The sequence below is a fragment of the Macaca mulatta genome, chromosome 15 (genome assembly GCF_049350105.2).
Source record: "Macaca mulatta isolate MMU2019108-1 chromosome 15, T2T-MMU8v2.0, whole genome shotgun sequence".
Lineage (NCBI taxonomy): Eukaryota > Metazoa > Chordata > Mammalia > Primates > Cercopithecidae > Macaca > Macaca mulatta.
This window is the reverse complement of record NC_133420.1, coordinates 46788489-46806014: the sequence shown is the minus strand read 5'-3', so window position 1 is coordinate 46806014 and position 17526 is coordinate 46788489. Positions and strand designations below refer to the sequence as shown.

General features: G+C 42.3%; 1 protein-coding gene across 2 annotated transcripts in view; it reads right to left on the bottom strand.

Annotated features, from left to right (window-relative positions):
* LOC708725 (prostaglandin reductase 1) overlaps nt 1-17526 on the bottom strand; it is a 32960-nt gene that overhangs the window by 11926 nt on the left and 3508 nt on the right. For both annotated transcript variants that reach the window (XM_077968341.1, XM_028834987.2), the window contains exons 3-7: nt 16369-16414; nt 15117-15173; nt 11498-11665; nt 7204-7321; nt 3845-4000 (exon numbers count right to left, since the gene is read on the bottom strand). In XM_077968341.1, the coding sequence (XP_077824467.1) occupies nt 3845-4000; nt 7204-7321; nt 11498-11665; nt 15117-15173; nt 16369-16414 (545 nt within the window). The remainder of the gene's footprint in view (nt 1-3844; nt 4001-7203; nt 7322-11497; nt 11666-15116; nt 15174-16368; nt 16415-17526) is intronic.

Below are 17526 nucleotides of genomic sequence, written 5' to 3'. Positions count from 1 at the left end.
AAAGACATTAGAAACAGGCATTTTCGGCCGGGCGTGGTGGCTCACACCTGTAATCCCAACACTTTGGGAGGCTGAGGCGGGTGGATCGCCTGAGGCGGGTGGATCACCTGAGGTCAGGAGTTCAAGACCAGCCTGGCCAATATGGTAAAACCCTGTCTCTACTGAAGATACAAAAAATTAGAAGGGCATGGTTGTGGGCCGCCCTTAATCCCAGCTACTTGGGAGGCTGAGGCAGGAGAATTGCTTGAACCCGGGAGGCAGAAGTTGCAGTGAGCTGAGATCACACTACTGTACTCCAGCCTGGGCAACAGAGCAAGACTCCATCTCAAGAAAAAAACAAAAAATAAATAAACAGGCATTTTCATTTGACTCTAAGACCATACCTTTTATAACTTATACATTTTACTTTATTATATATTGAGGTTCTCTGATCAGTCCAATAACGTCATTGTCTTATAATTTAAAGGTATGTAAAAATACTCAAAAGGTGTATAAAGAACAAAGCTGGAAGACTGGCATTTTTCAATTTCAAAACTTAATACAAAGCTAATTTAATTAAGATAGGGTGAGAATAGAAATATAGATCAATGTAACTGAATCACGAGTCCAAAAATGAACCCTCACATTTATGATCAATTGGTTTTTTTACAGAAGTACTAAAGCAGTTCAACAGAGGAAAAATAGTCCTTTCAACAAACGGTGCCCAACAACTGGATTTCCACATGGAAAATAATGCAGTTGGGCCTCTTCCTTATACTACACACAAAAATTAACTTCAAATGCATGGTAGACCCGAATATAGGAGCTAAAACTATAAAACTCTTAGAAGAAAACACAGGAATAAATCTTCATGGCTCTGAGAAAGGAAAAGCCTTCTTAGGCATGACACCAAAAGCTCAAGGAACAAAAGAAAAATAGATTAATTGGGCCTCATCAAAATTTAAAACTTTTCATGCTTCAAAGAATACCATCAAGAAAGTGAAAGCCAGCCTGGGCAACATAGTGAGACTCCACCTCTACAAAAAAAAAAAAAATTAAAAATTAGCTGGGTATGATGGTTCATATCTGTCGTCCCAGCTACTTGGGAGGCTGAGGCAGGAGGATCACTTGAACCTGGGAGGTCAAGGCTGCAGTGAACTGTGATCACACACTGCACTGCAGCTTGGGAGACAGAGTGAGACCTAGTCTCAAAACAAACAAACAAACAAAGGGCAAAAACAAAAACAGAAAGAAGGTTAAAGGCAATTCACTGAATAGGAGAAAATATTTGCAAGCCATACAGAGTTGGTCCTCATTATTAGTGGATTTCATATTTGCATATTGTGAACTACTTGCTAAAATTGTATTTGTAACCTCAAATCAGTACTCACTAAGCTTTCCCTGGTCACTTGCAGGCATACACGGAGCAGAAAAAAAGATGCAGATATTCGCTGAGGCTGAATAAGGCCATGCTCTGCCTTCTTGTTTCAACTGTTACACAGAGAAGACCAGAGGATGAGGCCACTGCAGCATAGTTCAAGAGGCTCTGGTTCTGGGAAGAGTTGGATGGGGTATGAATCCCAACTCTGGGGGTATTAGCTAGTGGGGTGGCCACAGGCCTTTTGTCCTTCATAAAATAAAACCATAAAATAAAATTGAACCTCCTTTTGTCTTGCATAAAATAAAAGCTACTGGGATGAGTTGTTTTAAGGATTTAAGATTATAGTCTATGTGAGATATGTACACACACGTACATATTTCCCCTAGAAGCAATGGTTCAGCTTTGGTGGTGACCTTATAGAACATAAATATTGCGAATAATGAAAATCCACTGAATCTAAAAAGGGACTTGTAAGATGTACAGAACTCTTGGCCAGACGTGGTGGCTCATGCCTGTAATCCCAGCGCTTTGGGAGGCCAAGGCAGGTGGATCACCCGAGGTCAGGAGTTCGAGACCAGCCTGGCTAACATGACGAAACTCCATCTCTATTGAAAATACAAAAATGAGCCGGGTGTGGTGGCTCATGCTTGTAATTCCAGCTACTCAGGAGGCTGAGGCAGGAGAATCACTTGAACCCAGGTGGCAGAGGTTGCAGTGAGCCAAGATTGCGCCACTGCACTCCAGCCTGGGTGACAGAGCAAAAATCTTTGTCTCGAAAACAAACAAACACAAAAACAAAACTCTTACAACCTCACAAATAACCTAACTGAAAAATGGGCAAAGATTTTGACCTGACATTTCTCCAAAGAAGATATAAAAATGGCAAATACATACAGTGAAAGATCCTCAATATTGTTAGCCATAGGGAAATGCAAGTCAAAATCAAATCACAATGAAATATCACTTTGAACCCACTAGGATGGTTATAATAAAAAAGACAGACAATAGCAAGTGTTGGTGAGTATGTAGAGAAGGTGGAACCCTCATACACTGCTGGTGGGAATGTAAAGTAGTGTAGCCACCTTGCAAAACAGTTTGACAGCTCCTCAAAATGTTAAACATGAAGTTATCATATGACCCAGCAATTTTACTCATAGGTATATACTTAAAAGAAATGAAAACATCCACACAAAAACCTCTGCATGAATTTTCATAGTAACATTATACATCATAGCCAGAAAGTACAAGCTGATACCCATCAGGCTGGGTGTGGTGGCTCACACCTGTAATCCCAGCACTTTCGGAGGCTGAGGTGGGAGGATCCCTTGAGCCCAGGAGTTCCAGACCAGCCTGGGCAACATGGCAAAACCCCATCTCTACTAAAAATATATAAATTAGTTGGGTGTGGTGGCACAGCCCTATAGTCCCAGCTACTTGGGAGGCTGAGGTGGAAGGATTGCTTGAGCCAGGGAGGTCAAGGCTGTAGTGAGCCATGATCACACCACTGCACTCCAGCCTGGGTGACAGAGTGAGACCCTGTCTCAAAAAAAGGGAATAAAGCACTGATAAATTCTACAATATGGATGAAACTTGAAAACATTTTGCTAAGTGAAAGAAGCCAGTCATAAGAGACCACTTTTAGTGGGGAGGAGGGTGGGTAATGGAGAGTGACTGCTAATGAGTAGCGTTTTTTTGGGGGGTGATGAAAATATTCTTAAACTGGTTGCGCGATTTTGCCAATATAGTAAAAATCATTGACTTCTACACATTAAATGAGTGAATTACATGGTAGATGAATGATATCTCAATAAAGCTGTTTTTTAAAAAAGGCATATATACTTTGTTCATGTATCCCAAATGCAAACTCTAGGAATATATTTCCTTGTATCAGCGGTCCTCAACCTTTTTGGCACCAGGAACCAGTTTCATTGGAAGAGAATTTTTCCACCGACTGTTGGGCGACGATTTCGGGGATGATTCAAGTACATTGTGTTTATTGTGCACTTTATTTCTATTCTTATTACAATGTAATATATAATGAAATAATTATACAAGTCACCATAACATAGAATCAGTGGGTGAGTTTTCCTGCAACTACACGGTCCCATCTGGGGGTGATGGGAGACAGTGACAGATCATCAGGCATCAGGCGTCATCAGGCACGTGAGTAGTGCGATCCCCATAAGGAACACACAACCTAGTTCCCTCACATGCGTAGTTCACAACGGGGTTTACACTCTTATGGGAATCTAATGCCGCCGCTGGTCTGACAGGAGGCGGAGCTCAGGCAGTAATGGGAGTGAGGGGGAGGGGCTGTAAACACAGATGAAGCTTTGCTTGTTCACCTGCCCCTCACCTCCTGCTGTGCATCCCAGTTCCTGATAGGCTATGGACCACTAACCACCCATGGCCCAGGGGTAGGAGACACCTGTGTTATATAATACTCCATTAATAAATCAGATATTAAGTCCAGTTGGTACTTACATTATCAAAATAACAATCGTAACCATCAGGAGAGGCTTTCTTCAAGGTTTCTTCCAAAGACTCTACTGTCTTGTAGTTAAAGACAACATCAAATCCAAGCTTTTGAAGGTAGGCAACCTTTTTATCAGACCCTGCTGCTGCAACAACTTTGCAGCCCTAAATAGAAACAAACAAAAACAAACAAACAAAAAAGAAAACCATGAATAAGCCACAAGCACGGACCATGGACCAACACTACTTTCCTGGTCCAGCACGCCTAGGTTCCCTAAGAACACTCTGTTAGGTGCTGAGCCACATATATAAGGAATACCATAATGGGCCAAAAGATCCCATAGGTGAAATTCATCCCTGGACCATCCTACAACTCAGCTTCAGCTTGCTTCTGACCACCCAGCAGGTCTCTTCTGTATTTATTTGGTTCATAGCTCCACCAGCTGGTTTAACAACCGATCCATTTGACTTCCTTGGTTCTTGGTTTCTGGGCTTCTCTTCCTGCAATGCAGTGTATGCCATCTCTTGGTACGGTCCTTCTTCAGACTATTATTTTGTCTCAGCTCTGTGACTCCCACATCACAAACGGTCCTCCTGATAACTGCCCCCTTATCCTTTCTTGATTTTTTAAATGTTTATATTTTTTTGAGACATGGTCTCACTCTGTTGCCCGGGCTGCAGTGCAGTGACACAAACATGGCTCACTACAACCTTGACCTCTTAAGCTCAAGTGATCCTCCCACCTCAGCCTCCTGAGTAGCTGGGACTACAGGTGCATGTCACTATATCTGGCTTATATCGTTTTAAATTTTCATAGAGACAGGGTCTCACTATGTTGCCCAGGCTGATCTTGAACTCCTGGGTTCAAGTGATCCTCCTGCCTCGGCCTCCTAAAGTTCTGGGATTACAGGCATGAGCCACGGCACCAGGCCCTTTGATTTAGTCCAAAACACCAGACTAGATGCTTCCTAATCCCAGAGCAGCTAGGAAGCATTCTGAAAAGCACTTTCAGGATGAGACTATAGATTATATTGGTTCATAGAAACTATTGCAAGAGAGCCATCCTTGGTCCTTTTTCCTTCTAAGACTATGGACTATCATAGGATGATCTCTTGTACTCTTATGACCTCCTTTAAGGAGATTATTAATTCATCTATTAATTCTATCTATTAATTCTAACCCATTGTTCTCTCCTGAGTTCCAAATCAGTATTTCCAACAACCTATAGATGTCCTCACACTTGGATGTCCTATAGGTCCCTCATAATTAGTGTGTTCAAAAGGGAATATACTTTTTTCCTTGCTTCTTACTTATTTTCTATCCATTATTGTAGAGAATGATATCACCCAGTTATCCAAACCTGAAGCATGGCTCAAAGGAGAAGCTTTCCTTTGTCTTATGATCCATGTCCAGTCACTTGGTTTTCTTCCTCTTTTTTAACCAAACACCGTTAAAAGCTGACTCTGGGCCAGGCGCGGTGGCTCATGCCTGTAATCCCAGCGCTTTGGGAGGCTGAGGCGGGCGGATCACCAGAGGTCGGGGGTTGGAGACCAGCCTGACCAACATGGAGAAACCCCGTCTCTACTGAAAATACAAAAGTAACCAGGCGTGGTGGTGCATGCCTGTAATTCCAGCTACTTGGGAGGCTGAGGCAGGAGAATCGCTTGAACCCAGAAAGAAATAACTAATAAATGAAAAACAAAGTAAGATAATATAAATATGACCAAACATTCCAGTTATGACAATTAATATGAATGGCTTAAATTTAACTATTACAACACTGAGACTTTCAGATAGGTTAAGAATTAAATGCAAATAGCTGCATTTTACAGAAACACACATAAAATGGACAGAAACGTTGAATATAAAAGAATAGGTTTGGCCGGGCGCGGTGGCTCAAGCCTGTAATCCCAGCACTTTGGGAGGCCGAGACGGGTGGATCACGAGGTCAGGAGATCGAGACCATCCTGGCTAACACGGTGAAACCCCGTCTCTACTAAAAAAAAATACAAAAAACTAGCCGGGCGAGGTGGCGGGCACCTGTAGTCCCAGCTACTCGGGAGGCTGAGGCTGGAGAATGGCGTAAACCCAGGAGGCAGAGCTTGCAGTGAGCTGAGATCCAGCCACTGCACTCCAGCCTGGGCGACAGAGCGAGACTCCGTCTCAAAAAAAAAAAAAAAAAAAAAAAAGAATAGGTTTAAGCGCAGGTTCTATCAAACTTACAGGATAAAAGCCCCTTATGGCTTTAATAGGATATTTGAAATTGGAATATTTAGAAATAATCCTAATTCATTTTGTAATTTTAGCATAATCCAAGCTTAGCTAAATTCCAGAACAAAAAGTAAACTTTAAACCAAACTCACTTGTGAATATAGATGCAAAAATTCTTTTTTAAATGTTGTTAAGTCAATTCCAAAGGTATAAGCCCATAATATAGCATACACAGGTAAAGCTTATTCTGGAAATGTTAGAATGGTTCGACATTGGAAAACTAATGTAATTCATTCACTGAGATGTGAACCTGATAAATGTTGCAATGGCATTTGATAAAATTTAATATCTATTCCTATTTGTTTACTTACTTAAACAAATTATTCTACAACTTCTATGTAGCCTCATATTTGTATTCCAAGCTCCTATTAGCACCAGAGACCAGTCCAAACCCTTGGCCATTGGTTGTAGCCCTGTACTCATCTGTACCCCATCTAACTTGTCCCCTAGGATCTAGGTCCTGAATCCTGCATCCCAGCCTTGGGCAAAGGATCAGTCAAGCCGCATCGCCTTGCCACTATGTAATAACAAATCCCTACTGTGTCTGAGTTGTCGCCTACTCTATACACTCACCATCAGATTGGATCCCTTGAGCAGACATCTGCCTAAATTAGAGCCAATGTTTCCTTGTCCTAGGTACTGCCAGGAGTTAGTTCCCAAGCCATGGCCCCACTGCTCCGGGCTGAATGCCCATTTCTTTCTGGTACAACAGCCTTTGCAGTGGGGCCACGTGAGTGATGACTCTTAGTTGGCTGATCTCAAGTCCCTTCTTCTGTTGCTAAGGACAATCATGAAGAAAGAAGATTAAGCTGTAGCGATAGAATGTTCAGTAGAAAATATGAAAATGATAAATGCTGATAAACTCACTACTCTAGACAGAGGCCATTTCTGACTTGATTGTCTACAATGTTATCAAATAACAATGTTCAGCTTATCTTTGGTCTAGTTTTCCTCATTCTTCCAATTTCTCAATCTCCAACTTCTAAAGAAGACCACTGGACTATAAATTCCCTGAGGCCAAGGAAGATCTGCTGTGTTCACTGTTGCATTCCCAGTGGGTTTAGAATACAGGCTTGTTACTGGAGAAAGGCACTTACCTTGAGCTTTGCAATCTGCCCCACAACAGAGCCCACAGCTCCAGCTGCTGCATTAACCATCACTGTTTCTCCACCCTTCACACCACAGATTTCAAGTAGGCCAAAGTAGGCAGTCAGGCTAAAGGAAGAAAATTAAGGATATATGAATAGAGTTGTTTCTTTCCTCTATAACTCATTTATATAAATCTTGTAGGCCTTCTCAATGGCCCAGTGCCATAGGTCTGAGTAAAAGACAAAAATATAGGAAATAAATATTGCCAGTCACTGTTGCTTTACCTCCTCCATGTCTACTCTCAGATAGGAGTAAGATGATGTGAACTAGGGAGGGAAGGGAGAGTTGGCTAGAAAGGGGCTGTATCCTGTCCATTCACAGGCCAAATTTCAGGGACAAAAGATAGATCATCTTTCTCAAACTTTGGGGATTCAAGAAGAGAGAGCTATGCATCATTCCCATATAAGTTCTATGGAGATGATGAGCTTCATGGGAGAAGCCCCTATGTTATCATGGTGACATAGCCACAGATAGCTACGATGTGGGATATTAGGCATGAGAGGGTCACAGGGAGCATCTGGAGCTTTCCATGACTCCAAAGTGGTCTGGAAGACCTTCCAGAATTTCTCCGTATTACCCTAAGTAAGATGTCAAAGTTAGCTTGCAGGAAAAGAGCTACTGGATATACAAAGATGCAGCACTGGCAGTACTGATGGGGACTGGGTGAAGACACCACCACACCTCTTTGGATTGTGAGTTTGGAAGGTGATAGGATTGAAGACTCTCTTCACCACCAAAGTTTCCTCGTGTCTCCCTTCACCTCTTCTCCCCTACACCTGGTTCGCAGTCCAGAGGGAATGATGGATAACAGAGGAGAACAGAGAGGAAGAGCCTTCATCCGTAGAGGGTGCAAGGCAGGCAGGAAACACCCAGAAGTGCTGGAATTGTTTAGTGCTCACTAATTTCATGGAAGATGGTATTCAGCATCCTCTACTTTCACAATGATGTCCTTGGCAGTGGCAATTTTGAGGAGTTCAAATTCAAAGTGAAATATGAATTTGGGGTACCTAGGAGTTGTGTTTGTTTAGAGTCTGATCATTTGATGGTATATATGTATTTCCATTTCATTCCTCAGAAAACCTTCAAAGTGTAAAAAAGGAAGGGGAAGGAAGGGTGGGAAGAAGGAAGGGGGGAAAAGATCTCAAAACTTAGAGAAAGGAAGTAACTTTGAGCAGGAGACCAGCTTAAGACCAGTACAGATCGAGATCAAGAAATTGTTGTTGTCCCTCTTCTACTGACACTGAACTTCTATTATCCTTGGAGCTTTGCAACAAACCCAGGGAGAAGAAAAGAGAAATCCTGAGTTTTATATTTGAAATGATGTGAGAAATCACTGAATTCAACTGAGGTTTTCTCTTATTACACCAGCCAAAAGGAGGGGTTGAGATAGAAATGAAGTTCAGTAGTGGACAAGTTAAGCTATATTTTTGCAGCCCTGGATCTGAGCCAATAAAATCCGGACCCATTATAGTGATTGTTAAGGCACTTGCAGAATTTCAGACAAATTCATGTAAAGTTATTTCTGCATTAAAAAAAAAAAACAACTACATGTTGACATTAGTTAGCTTATACAGCCTCTGACTATATTTGGGGCCCATGAGAGGTTGGCATTGAATAGAAGGCAGTGACAGGCACAGGCACAGGCAGCACTTTTTCTGAGAATCCAAATATCTCCCTTAACACAATGTTTTTCAAAATAGCGAGGCAGCACCAGGTGTCTCAGAATCACCTGAATTGTTTTTGTTTTTTTTTTTTTCTTTAGACAGAGTCTCGCCCTGTTGCCCAGGCTGGAGTGCAATGGCGTGATCTCGCCTCACTGCAACCTCTGACTTCCGGGTTCAAACGATTCTTCTGCCTCAGCTTCCCCAATAGCTGGGATTGCGGGCATGTACCATCACGCTCAGCTAATTTTTTGTGTCTTTAGTAGAGACGGGGTTTCACCATGTTAGCCAGGCTAGTCTCGAAGTCCTGACCTTGTGATCTGCCCGCCTGTGCCTCCCAAAGTGCTGGAATTACTGGTGTAGGCCACCGTACCCGGCTGAAATGTTTGTTTAACATTTAGATTCTCAGGCCTCACCCTAGACCCACTGATTCAGAAATAATCCAAATGTTAATAAGACTCTAGGTGATTCTTATGAATGCTAGCAATTCAGAACTACTCCCTTTACAAAAAAAATTTTTTTGAGACAGGGTCTTGCGCTGTTGCCCAGGCTGGAGTGCAGTGGTGAAATCACAACTCACTGCAGCCTAAACCTCTAGGGCTCAATGGATCCTCCCACCTCAACCTCCCAAGTAGCTGGGACTACAGGCACATACCACCACACCCGGCCAATTTCTGAAATTTTGTAAAGACAAGGTCTCACTATGTTGCCCAGGCTGGTTTCCAACTCCTTACCTAAGACGATCCTCCTGCCTCAGCTTCCCAAAGTGCTGGAATTACCAGCATGAGCCACCATACCTGGCTGGGATGGGTCAACTCTCAAGAATGCTAGCACTTCTGATATAGATTAAAAGAGAAGTTGAACTTTGAAACCTAGGGTGTCTTTTAGCTGTCCAGACTCCACAGATTTAACATTCCCCCAAAGTTTTGCATCTTTTCCTTCAATTAAGTTGGAAGAGCACATGTATTCATGTATTTGCTCTCCAAACCACTGATTCTATTAAGTCCTTCTTAGTCCAAAGTACAACATTCATTTTCCCTCAAGGATTTCTTTACTTTTGGCTTTCTTCATCTTATCTCCATTTTACTTTATTTTATTTTATTTATAATTTTTTTTAATTATATTTTTGAGATGGAATCTCGCTCTGTCACCCAGGCTGGAGTGCAGTGGTGCAATCTTGGCCCACTGCAATCTCCGCCTCCGGGGTTCAAGTGATTCTCCTGCCTCAGCCTCCTTAGTAGCAGAGATTACAGGTACATGCCACCATGCCTGGCTAATTTTTGTATTTTTAGTAGAGACATGTTGGTCTCTGCATGTTGGTCAGGCTGGTCTCGAACTGCTGACCCGGTGATCCTCCTGCCTCGGCTTCCGAAAGTGCTGGGATTACAGGCATGAGCCACCGTGCCCATCCTCCATTTTATTTTAAAAGGAGATAATGTTTGGGAAAGGCTTTGTGTATCTTAGATCAGAATATATAATTGAAAGCCAACTCTGGAAATATCTAGAAGGTATATTGGGAGAGGGGGATGCTGGTTGTCACAGGTGGAATAACTCAATCAGAAAGTATAACCTCTGCTTCTCTTTTGGGGTTAGGTGAACTGGCCCAGAAAACTCTGGCATTAGCAAAGAAGACCCATCCCATTGGTCAGTGACTCATAATGACAGGAATTCTCATTGAAAGGGTGATGTGTTGCCAGAGGATTCTTAGAAACGGGCATGTATGACTCCCCACCTCGGTCACTGAGAACCACTGTTGTTTAGAGTAAACGTACATTAACATGCACTCCTTAGTGGCTTGGATCAGATGAATAAGAAATATACACGAGTGAATAAATCACCTTCTCCTTCAGGAGTTAGGATCTCCTAATATATTACAAATTACCTTCTCAACAACCAAAGTTTCCTCGTGTCTGCCTTCACCTCTCCTCCCCTACACCTCGTTCACAGTGCAGAGGGAAGGATGGGTGGGATAACAAAGGAAGAGGAAGAGCTCTCACCCGTAGAGGGTACAGGGAAGGCAGAAAAGAACAAGAAGTGCTGCAATTGTTTAGTGTCCACTAATTGAATGTAAGAAGGTATTAATTTTAGCAAATATTAATTACTAAAATATTTGTTCATGCCAGGCATGGTGGGTCTAACTGAAATTTTGTATCCTTTGACCAACATCTCCCCAACCCTTCAGCCTCCCGGCCCCTGGTAACCATCATTCTACTCTCTAATTCTATGAGTTCAACTTTTTTAGATTCCACATTTAAGTGAAATAATGTGGTATTTGCCTTTCTGTGCCTGGCTTATTTTCCTTAACATAAAGTCCTCCAATGGTGTCACAAATGACAAGATTTTCTTCTTTTTTAAGGCTGAATAGTATTCCACTGTGTATATAGACCATGTTTTCTTTATCCATTCACCCATTGATGGACACTTAGGTTGATCTTCCTGCTTAGTCCTGCCATCTTCTCTAATCAGCCCCTGAGCCTATCGTGCATCAAATATCTTCCTGTTGACCAAGTTCTGAACAAACCATTTTGGAAAACCAGAGTGTCAGACATTCAAACAAATGAAATATATTCATGAAACTCACCCTGGCATGCCAACTGTCCCCAGAGCCAAAGACACTGGTATTGTGTCTGGCCACTCTGTCAGCAGCTTTTCCAGATCTTTCCCATCAGAAATGGAGTGTGTTGTCCAGCCTGGAGAAGTCAGTACAATAGTTCCTTTTGGTAGGTCTGCATTTTTACTTTCCACAACTCTGAAAGATAAAGCACATTAAGACATTAAGGCATGGGACATGTCTTCCCTTTCAAGGGAGTCAGGATGCTGTGGGGTTAGTGTTGACAAAAGGGCACTGAGGTTGATATTCCACGACTGATAGTCCACCACCCCCTCCATCTTAATTCTTAGCCATCGGCACAGGGATCATCAGAGAACTCTCAACTTACCCAGCCACTTGAGGAGTGGCTCATGGGGTGAGGAGCGCCTGTTCTCACCCACTTCTCTTCCTTTTAAGCAAGAGGCCTCTGTCCTCTGGCTCAAGGTGACCTGGACACTAGCCTTCTCTTCTTCAGGTGTCACTCTCTTTCCCTTGGCCTTCCACTCTCCAGAATCTTTGAGATTTTCCTCTCTACTCTCCCTTTCACTCAACATATAAGTATGCTCAACCCTGCCGTCTTATAATCCCATCCCTCCCCTATCTCCTTGCTCCTTCATCTTCCTTTTTCAGCCCAACTTCTTCACTTTCCATTCATGTGCTAACCCACTGCAACCTGCCTTCCACCCCTACTACTCCATTAAGGTCGCAAGAACCTCCTGAGCACAAAATCCAGTGGATATTCCTTAATCATTGTCTGGTTTTACTTTTCCACTCTCTCCCCCACCGGTCTCTCTCTCTCTATCTCTGTCTCTGTCTCTCTCTCTCTCTCTCTCTCTATGTATATATATATATGCTTTTTTTTTTTTTAAGATGGAGTCTTGCTCTTGTCGCCCAGGCTGAAGTGCAATGGTGTGATCTCGGCTCACTGCAACTTTCACCTCCTGGGTTCAAGCAATTCTCCTGCCTCAGCCTCCTGAGTAGCTGGGATTATAGGCGCCTACCACCACACCAGGCTAATTTTTGTCGTTTTAGTAGGGATGGGGTTTCACCATGTTGGCCAGGCTGGTCTCGAAATCCTGACCTCAGGTGATTCACCTACCTTGGCCTCCCAAAGTGCTGGGATTACAGGTATGAGCCACTGCGCCCGGCCTACCCTTTTCCACTCTATTAACACAGGGTCACCCAAAAGTCTCCCCTCATTGGTTCCCAGGATACTAATGATCTCTGCTGGCTTTTTGCCTCCTCCTCTAAGTGCACCCTTTCTGTCTCATTTACTGATTCCCTTTTCTTCATCCAACTCTTTATCCTTCTTTACCATCTTTCGTCCCCAGATCATAAAGTTATATAACACATATTTATTCTAGAAAATTTTAAACATATAAAATAAAAATATCAGTTCTAATCTCACAGCACAAAGACAACTGCTAACATTTGGGTATATTTTATGTCAGTCTCAATGGTGAATTTTAAAATATGTACTATACGTATTTTTTAATTTTTTATGTTTATTGTTTGAGACAGAGTCTTGCTCTGTCATCTGGCTGGAATGCAATGGTGCCTTCTCGGCATACTGCAACTTCTGACTCCCGAGTTCAAGCAATTCTCCTGCCTCAGCCTCCCGAATAGCTGGGACTACAGGCGCCCGCCACCACGCCCAGTTAATATTTTGTATTTTTAGTAGACACGAGGTTTCACCATGTTAGCCAGGATGGTCTTGGTCTCCTGACCGTGTGATCCGCCCGCCTTGGCCTCCCAAAGTGCTGGGATTACAGGCGTGAGCCACCGTGGCCCTCCAATTTTTTTTTTTTTTTTTTGAGACAAGAGTTTCAATCTATTGCCCAGGCTGGAGTGCAATGGTGTGATCTCAGCTCACTGCAACCTCCGCCTCCCAGGTTCAAGCAATTCTCCTGCCTTGGCCTCCTAAATAGCTGGGATTACAGGCGACCACCACCACGCCCAGCTAATTTTTGTACTTTTAGTAGAGACCAGGTTTCACCATGTTGCCGAGGCTAATTTAGAACTCTTGACCTCAGGTGATCCACCCACCTCAGCCTCCCAAATTACTGACATTACAGGCGTGAGCCACTGTGTCCAGACTTTTTTGTATTTTGTTGTAGAGATGGGGTTTACCACGTTGCCCAGGGTGGTCTCAAACTCCCAGATCCACCCACCTCGGCCTCCTGAAGCGCTGGGATTATAGGAATGAGCCACTGCACTTGGCTCAATACTGTTTCCTTAGTCAGGATTTCTATAAATGGTATTACTAGGTCAGAGTATTAAAACGTTTGTAACTCTTGCTGCATGTTGCCAAATTTCCAAATTCCTTTCTAGAAGGTTGTGCCAACTTCCCCTTCCACCATCTATGTATGAGTGTATCATCTCCATTACTATAATATTTTTAAAAAGTTTGCCAATCCAGCAAGCCTAAATACATGTTCATTTCTTTAATTGTTAGCAAGAAACATATAAGACCTACATGAAGAAAACTGTTAATAGGATATAAGACAAAATGAATAAATGGAGAAGCATACCTTGTATTTGGAGAGAGAAATTGTAAAGATGTCAGTTTCCTCTAAATAGATCAGTAAGGTCATTGAAATCCCAGGAAATATCCATGTAAGATTTCTACAAATGGTATTATAATAACTGGCTAGTCATTGAGACACACAATTTAAAAAAATAAAGAATGAGATGCTTGGTTTTTTTTAGAGACAGGGTTTTGCCATGTTTCCCAGGGTGGTCTCGAACTCTTGAATTCAAGCAATCCATCCACCTTGACCTCCCAAAGTGTTAGAATTACAGGTGTGAGCCACTGAACCTGGCCCCACTCATTATTCCAATATAAAAACTAAATGACTCAAAATTTTTATCGTAAAAAATTAAACTATAAAATACAGAAAACATGAATAATTTTTTTTTTTTTTTTTTTTTTTGAGACAGAGTCTTGCTCTGTTGCCCAAGGCTGGAGTGCAATGGTGCGATCTCTGCTCACTGCAACCTCCACCTCCTTGGTTCAAGCGATTCTCCTGCCTCAGCTTCCCAAGTAGCTGGGATTACAAGCGCCTACCACTGTGCCCAGCTAATTTTTGTATTTTTAGTGGAGACGGGGTTTTGCCATGTTAGCCAGGCTGGTTTTGAACTCCCGACCTCAGGTGATCCACCCGCCTTGGCCTCCCAAAGTGCTGGGATTACAAGCGTGAGCCAACGTGCTGGCCCACAATTTTTGAAATAATAATATATTATCAATAGTTGTCTTTAAGGTTCAGATGATGGGGGAACTTTCAATTTCCAAGATAAAAATTTTTGTTTTGTTTGAATTTTTACAATAATCATGACCTGGATGAAATTTTTATTTTTTATTTTATTTTATTTTTTAGTGATTAAAAGTAAGGATAGCAAAGCGAAGCTGAAAAAATGACAATTTCACATCCTTCCCTCCTTTCCAGCTAGTCAGGAAGAGAACAGGATTTCCCAAGTTGATTCTAAGATCACACAGTGAGTGACCCACACAGGCTGAAGAAATTGTAGGAGTGATGGACAGAGACAGGATGCAGCAGGAGGTAAAGAGGAGACATATTTTCCAAGCATTGGGACAAATGGAAATAATTACCTGGCCACTTGCTGCCCCATCATTCTATCACCTTCTTTCAATGTTTTGGCTAAAATTCTGAAAAAAAAAAAAAATTCCATTCTTAATACATAAGAGCATCGGGTGACTGTTTTGAGTTTCAAGCTAATGGAAAACTGCTGGGTAAGTGTATGCGGCAATAAAACCCAGACAGACGAAGGGCTACAACTAGGTGAGATGCAGGAGGAAAGCTGTTAGAGGAAGTTCTGCTCTGTGACCTCAGATAAGCACTCCGATTGGATTTTTTAATGAGTGAACACAAAAGTCTTACCGCCATGTTCCAGTAAAGATGAATTTCTACCAATGACTTAAAAAATATAACCCAGGCACCACTGCATAGTTATATTACCCAAAACACTAGTTACACAAAAAGATGCCAATTAACATTTTTAACTGTGTTTTCCACTTCAGATTTGAGTCTTTATCAATGAGCTATGAAAAAAATGTAAAAGAATGATGGCTATGTTATTTACCTGGGCAAAAAAATACTGAGGACTTAGTGGTCAATAAAGCCTTTTGATTTCCTCCCCTCCCTGAGTTGTTTGCTGAATATATAAGTTTGAGTCAACTGCAGATTTACCTACATTAAAAGAATACAGGTAAATGGAAGGCCAGAAAAGCTGATTTTAATCTTAGCATCTTCCTCTATCCAAATTATTTGCCAGTAGTGAAATAGACAAATTTGGATTTGGCTTCTTTTTTCTTTATGAGATGGGGTCTTACTCCGTTACCTAGGCTGGAGTACAGTGGCACGATCTCGGCTCGCTGCAACCTCTGCCTCCCAGGCTCAAGTGATCTTTCTGCCTCATCCTCCTGAGTAGCTGGGACGATAGGCATGCGCCACCACGCCCAGCTAATTTTTTGGATTTTTAGTAGAGACAGGGTTTTGCCATGTTGTGCAGGCTTTATTTTTCATTTTTTTCTTTTAAAGTTTTTTTTTCTTTCTTTCTTTTTCTTTTTTTTCTGGAAGTAATTCTGTTGAGCAGCGAAAGGCAAATTGTGCAGGGCAGATAGGAGATGGTTGGGACAAAGGAACCGAGGTGATCCCTCACTAAGCTACTTAGACCTTTGCCTGCAAAAGATGAACGTGCATGAATCCCATCACTGTTACTGGCTGGGAGAAACAGAGGGAAAGCGACAATGTTTTAAGTCAGTTGGATATTTTAAAAGACGGACTACTTTCAAATAGCATGTAACACAGCATTAGCCATATGAGGGGAGAAATAAATAATACCTCATGTAAGGATCCACGGTGAGGAACAAAGCTTCAAGCAGGACCTCTACAAAATAAAGCATTCCATAGGCAATTAGAAACTCAAGGCCTGAGAGGAACAATAGACACTAAGCACCACTAGAAAGGGCAGGGTGAGACCGGGACGAAGGTTGAGAAACTACCTATGAGGTAGCATGCTCTCTACCTGGGCGACAGGATCATTCGTACACCAAACCTCAGCCACATGCAATTTACCCATATAACAAGCCTACATATGTATCCCTAACACTAAAATAAAAGTTGAAGGATAAAAACAGAACTCAAAAAACAGAACTCAAGGCCTGATGCCTTTGTTTGGCATTTTTTTTTTTTTTTTTTTGAGACGGAGTCTCGCTCTGTTGCCCAGGCTGGAATGCAGTGGCTTGATCTCTGCACACTGCAACCTCCATCTCCCAGGTTCAAGTGATTCTCCAGTCTCAGTCTCCTGAGTAGCTGGGATTACAGGCGCCCACCACCACACCCGGCTAATTTTTGTATTTTTAGTGGAGACGGAATTTCACCGTGTTGGCCAGGCTGGTCTTGAACTTCTGACCTCAAGAGATCTGCCCGCCTTGGCCTCCCAAAGTGCTGGGATTACAGGCATGAGCCACCACGCCCAGCCTCTTTTTGGTATTCTAAAACAACACAGATAATACTCTGCTTCGGGAATGTCTTCCTATCTGTGCTTCTATAGCAGACACAAGAAGGGGTTCTCGTTTTTGGCCCAGCCCAGTTAAGAATAACAATAATAAAAATAAAAATAATAATAATAATGCTATTTACTCAGCACTCATTCCATGCTTTACATGAATTATGTCATTTGATATTCAACAAATATTGTTTCCATTTTATTTAAGGTTAGGTTAAGTAACTTGCCCAAGGCCACATTTAAACCATTATGTTCCAGTGCTCACCATATGGTTTCACCACCAGCCCCAGTGAGTGTTAGAGAACATGCATTTTGCTGGAGTGACGCTCATGTACACATTCTTTGGAATTTTGAATTTGAGTCAGAGCCATCACAGCTTAGATGGGACTGATCACTTTGCCATGCTACTTGATTGCATCCCCTTTTCTCAAAAGCTTATACCTACCTGTAAACACTCCTTAGAGACTCCTCTTATAGTCTGAACTCTTCAT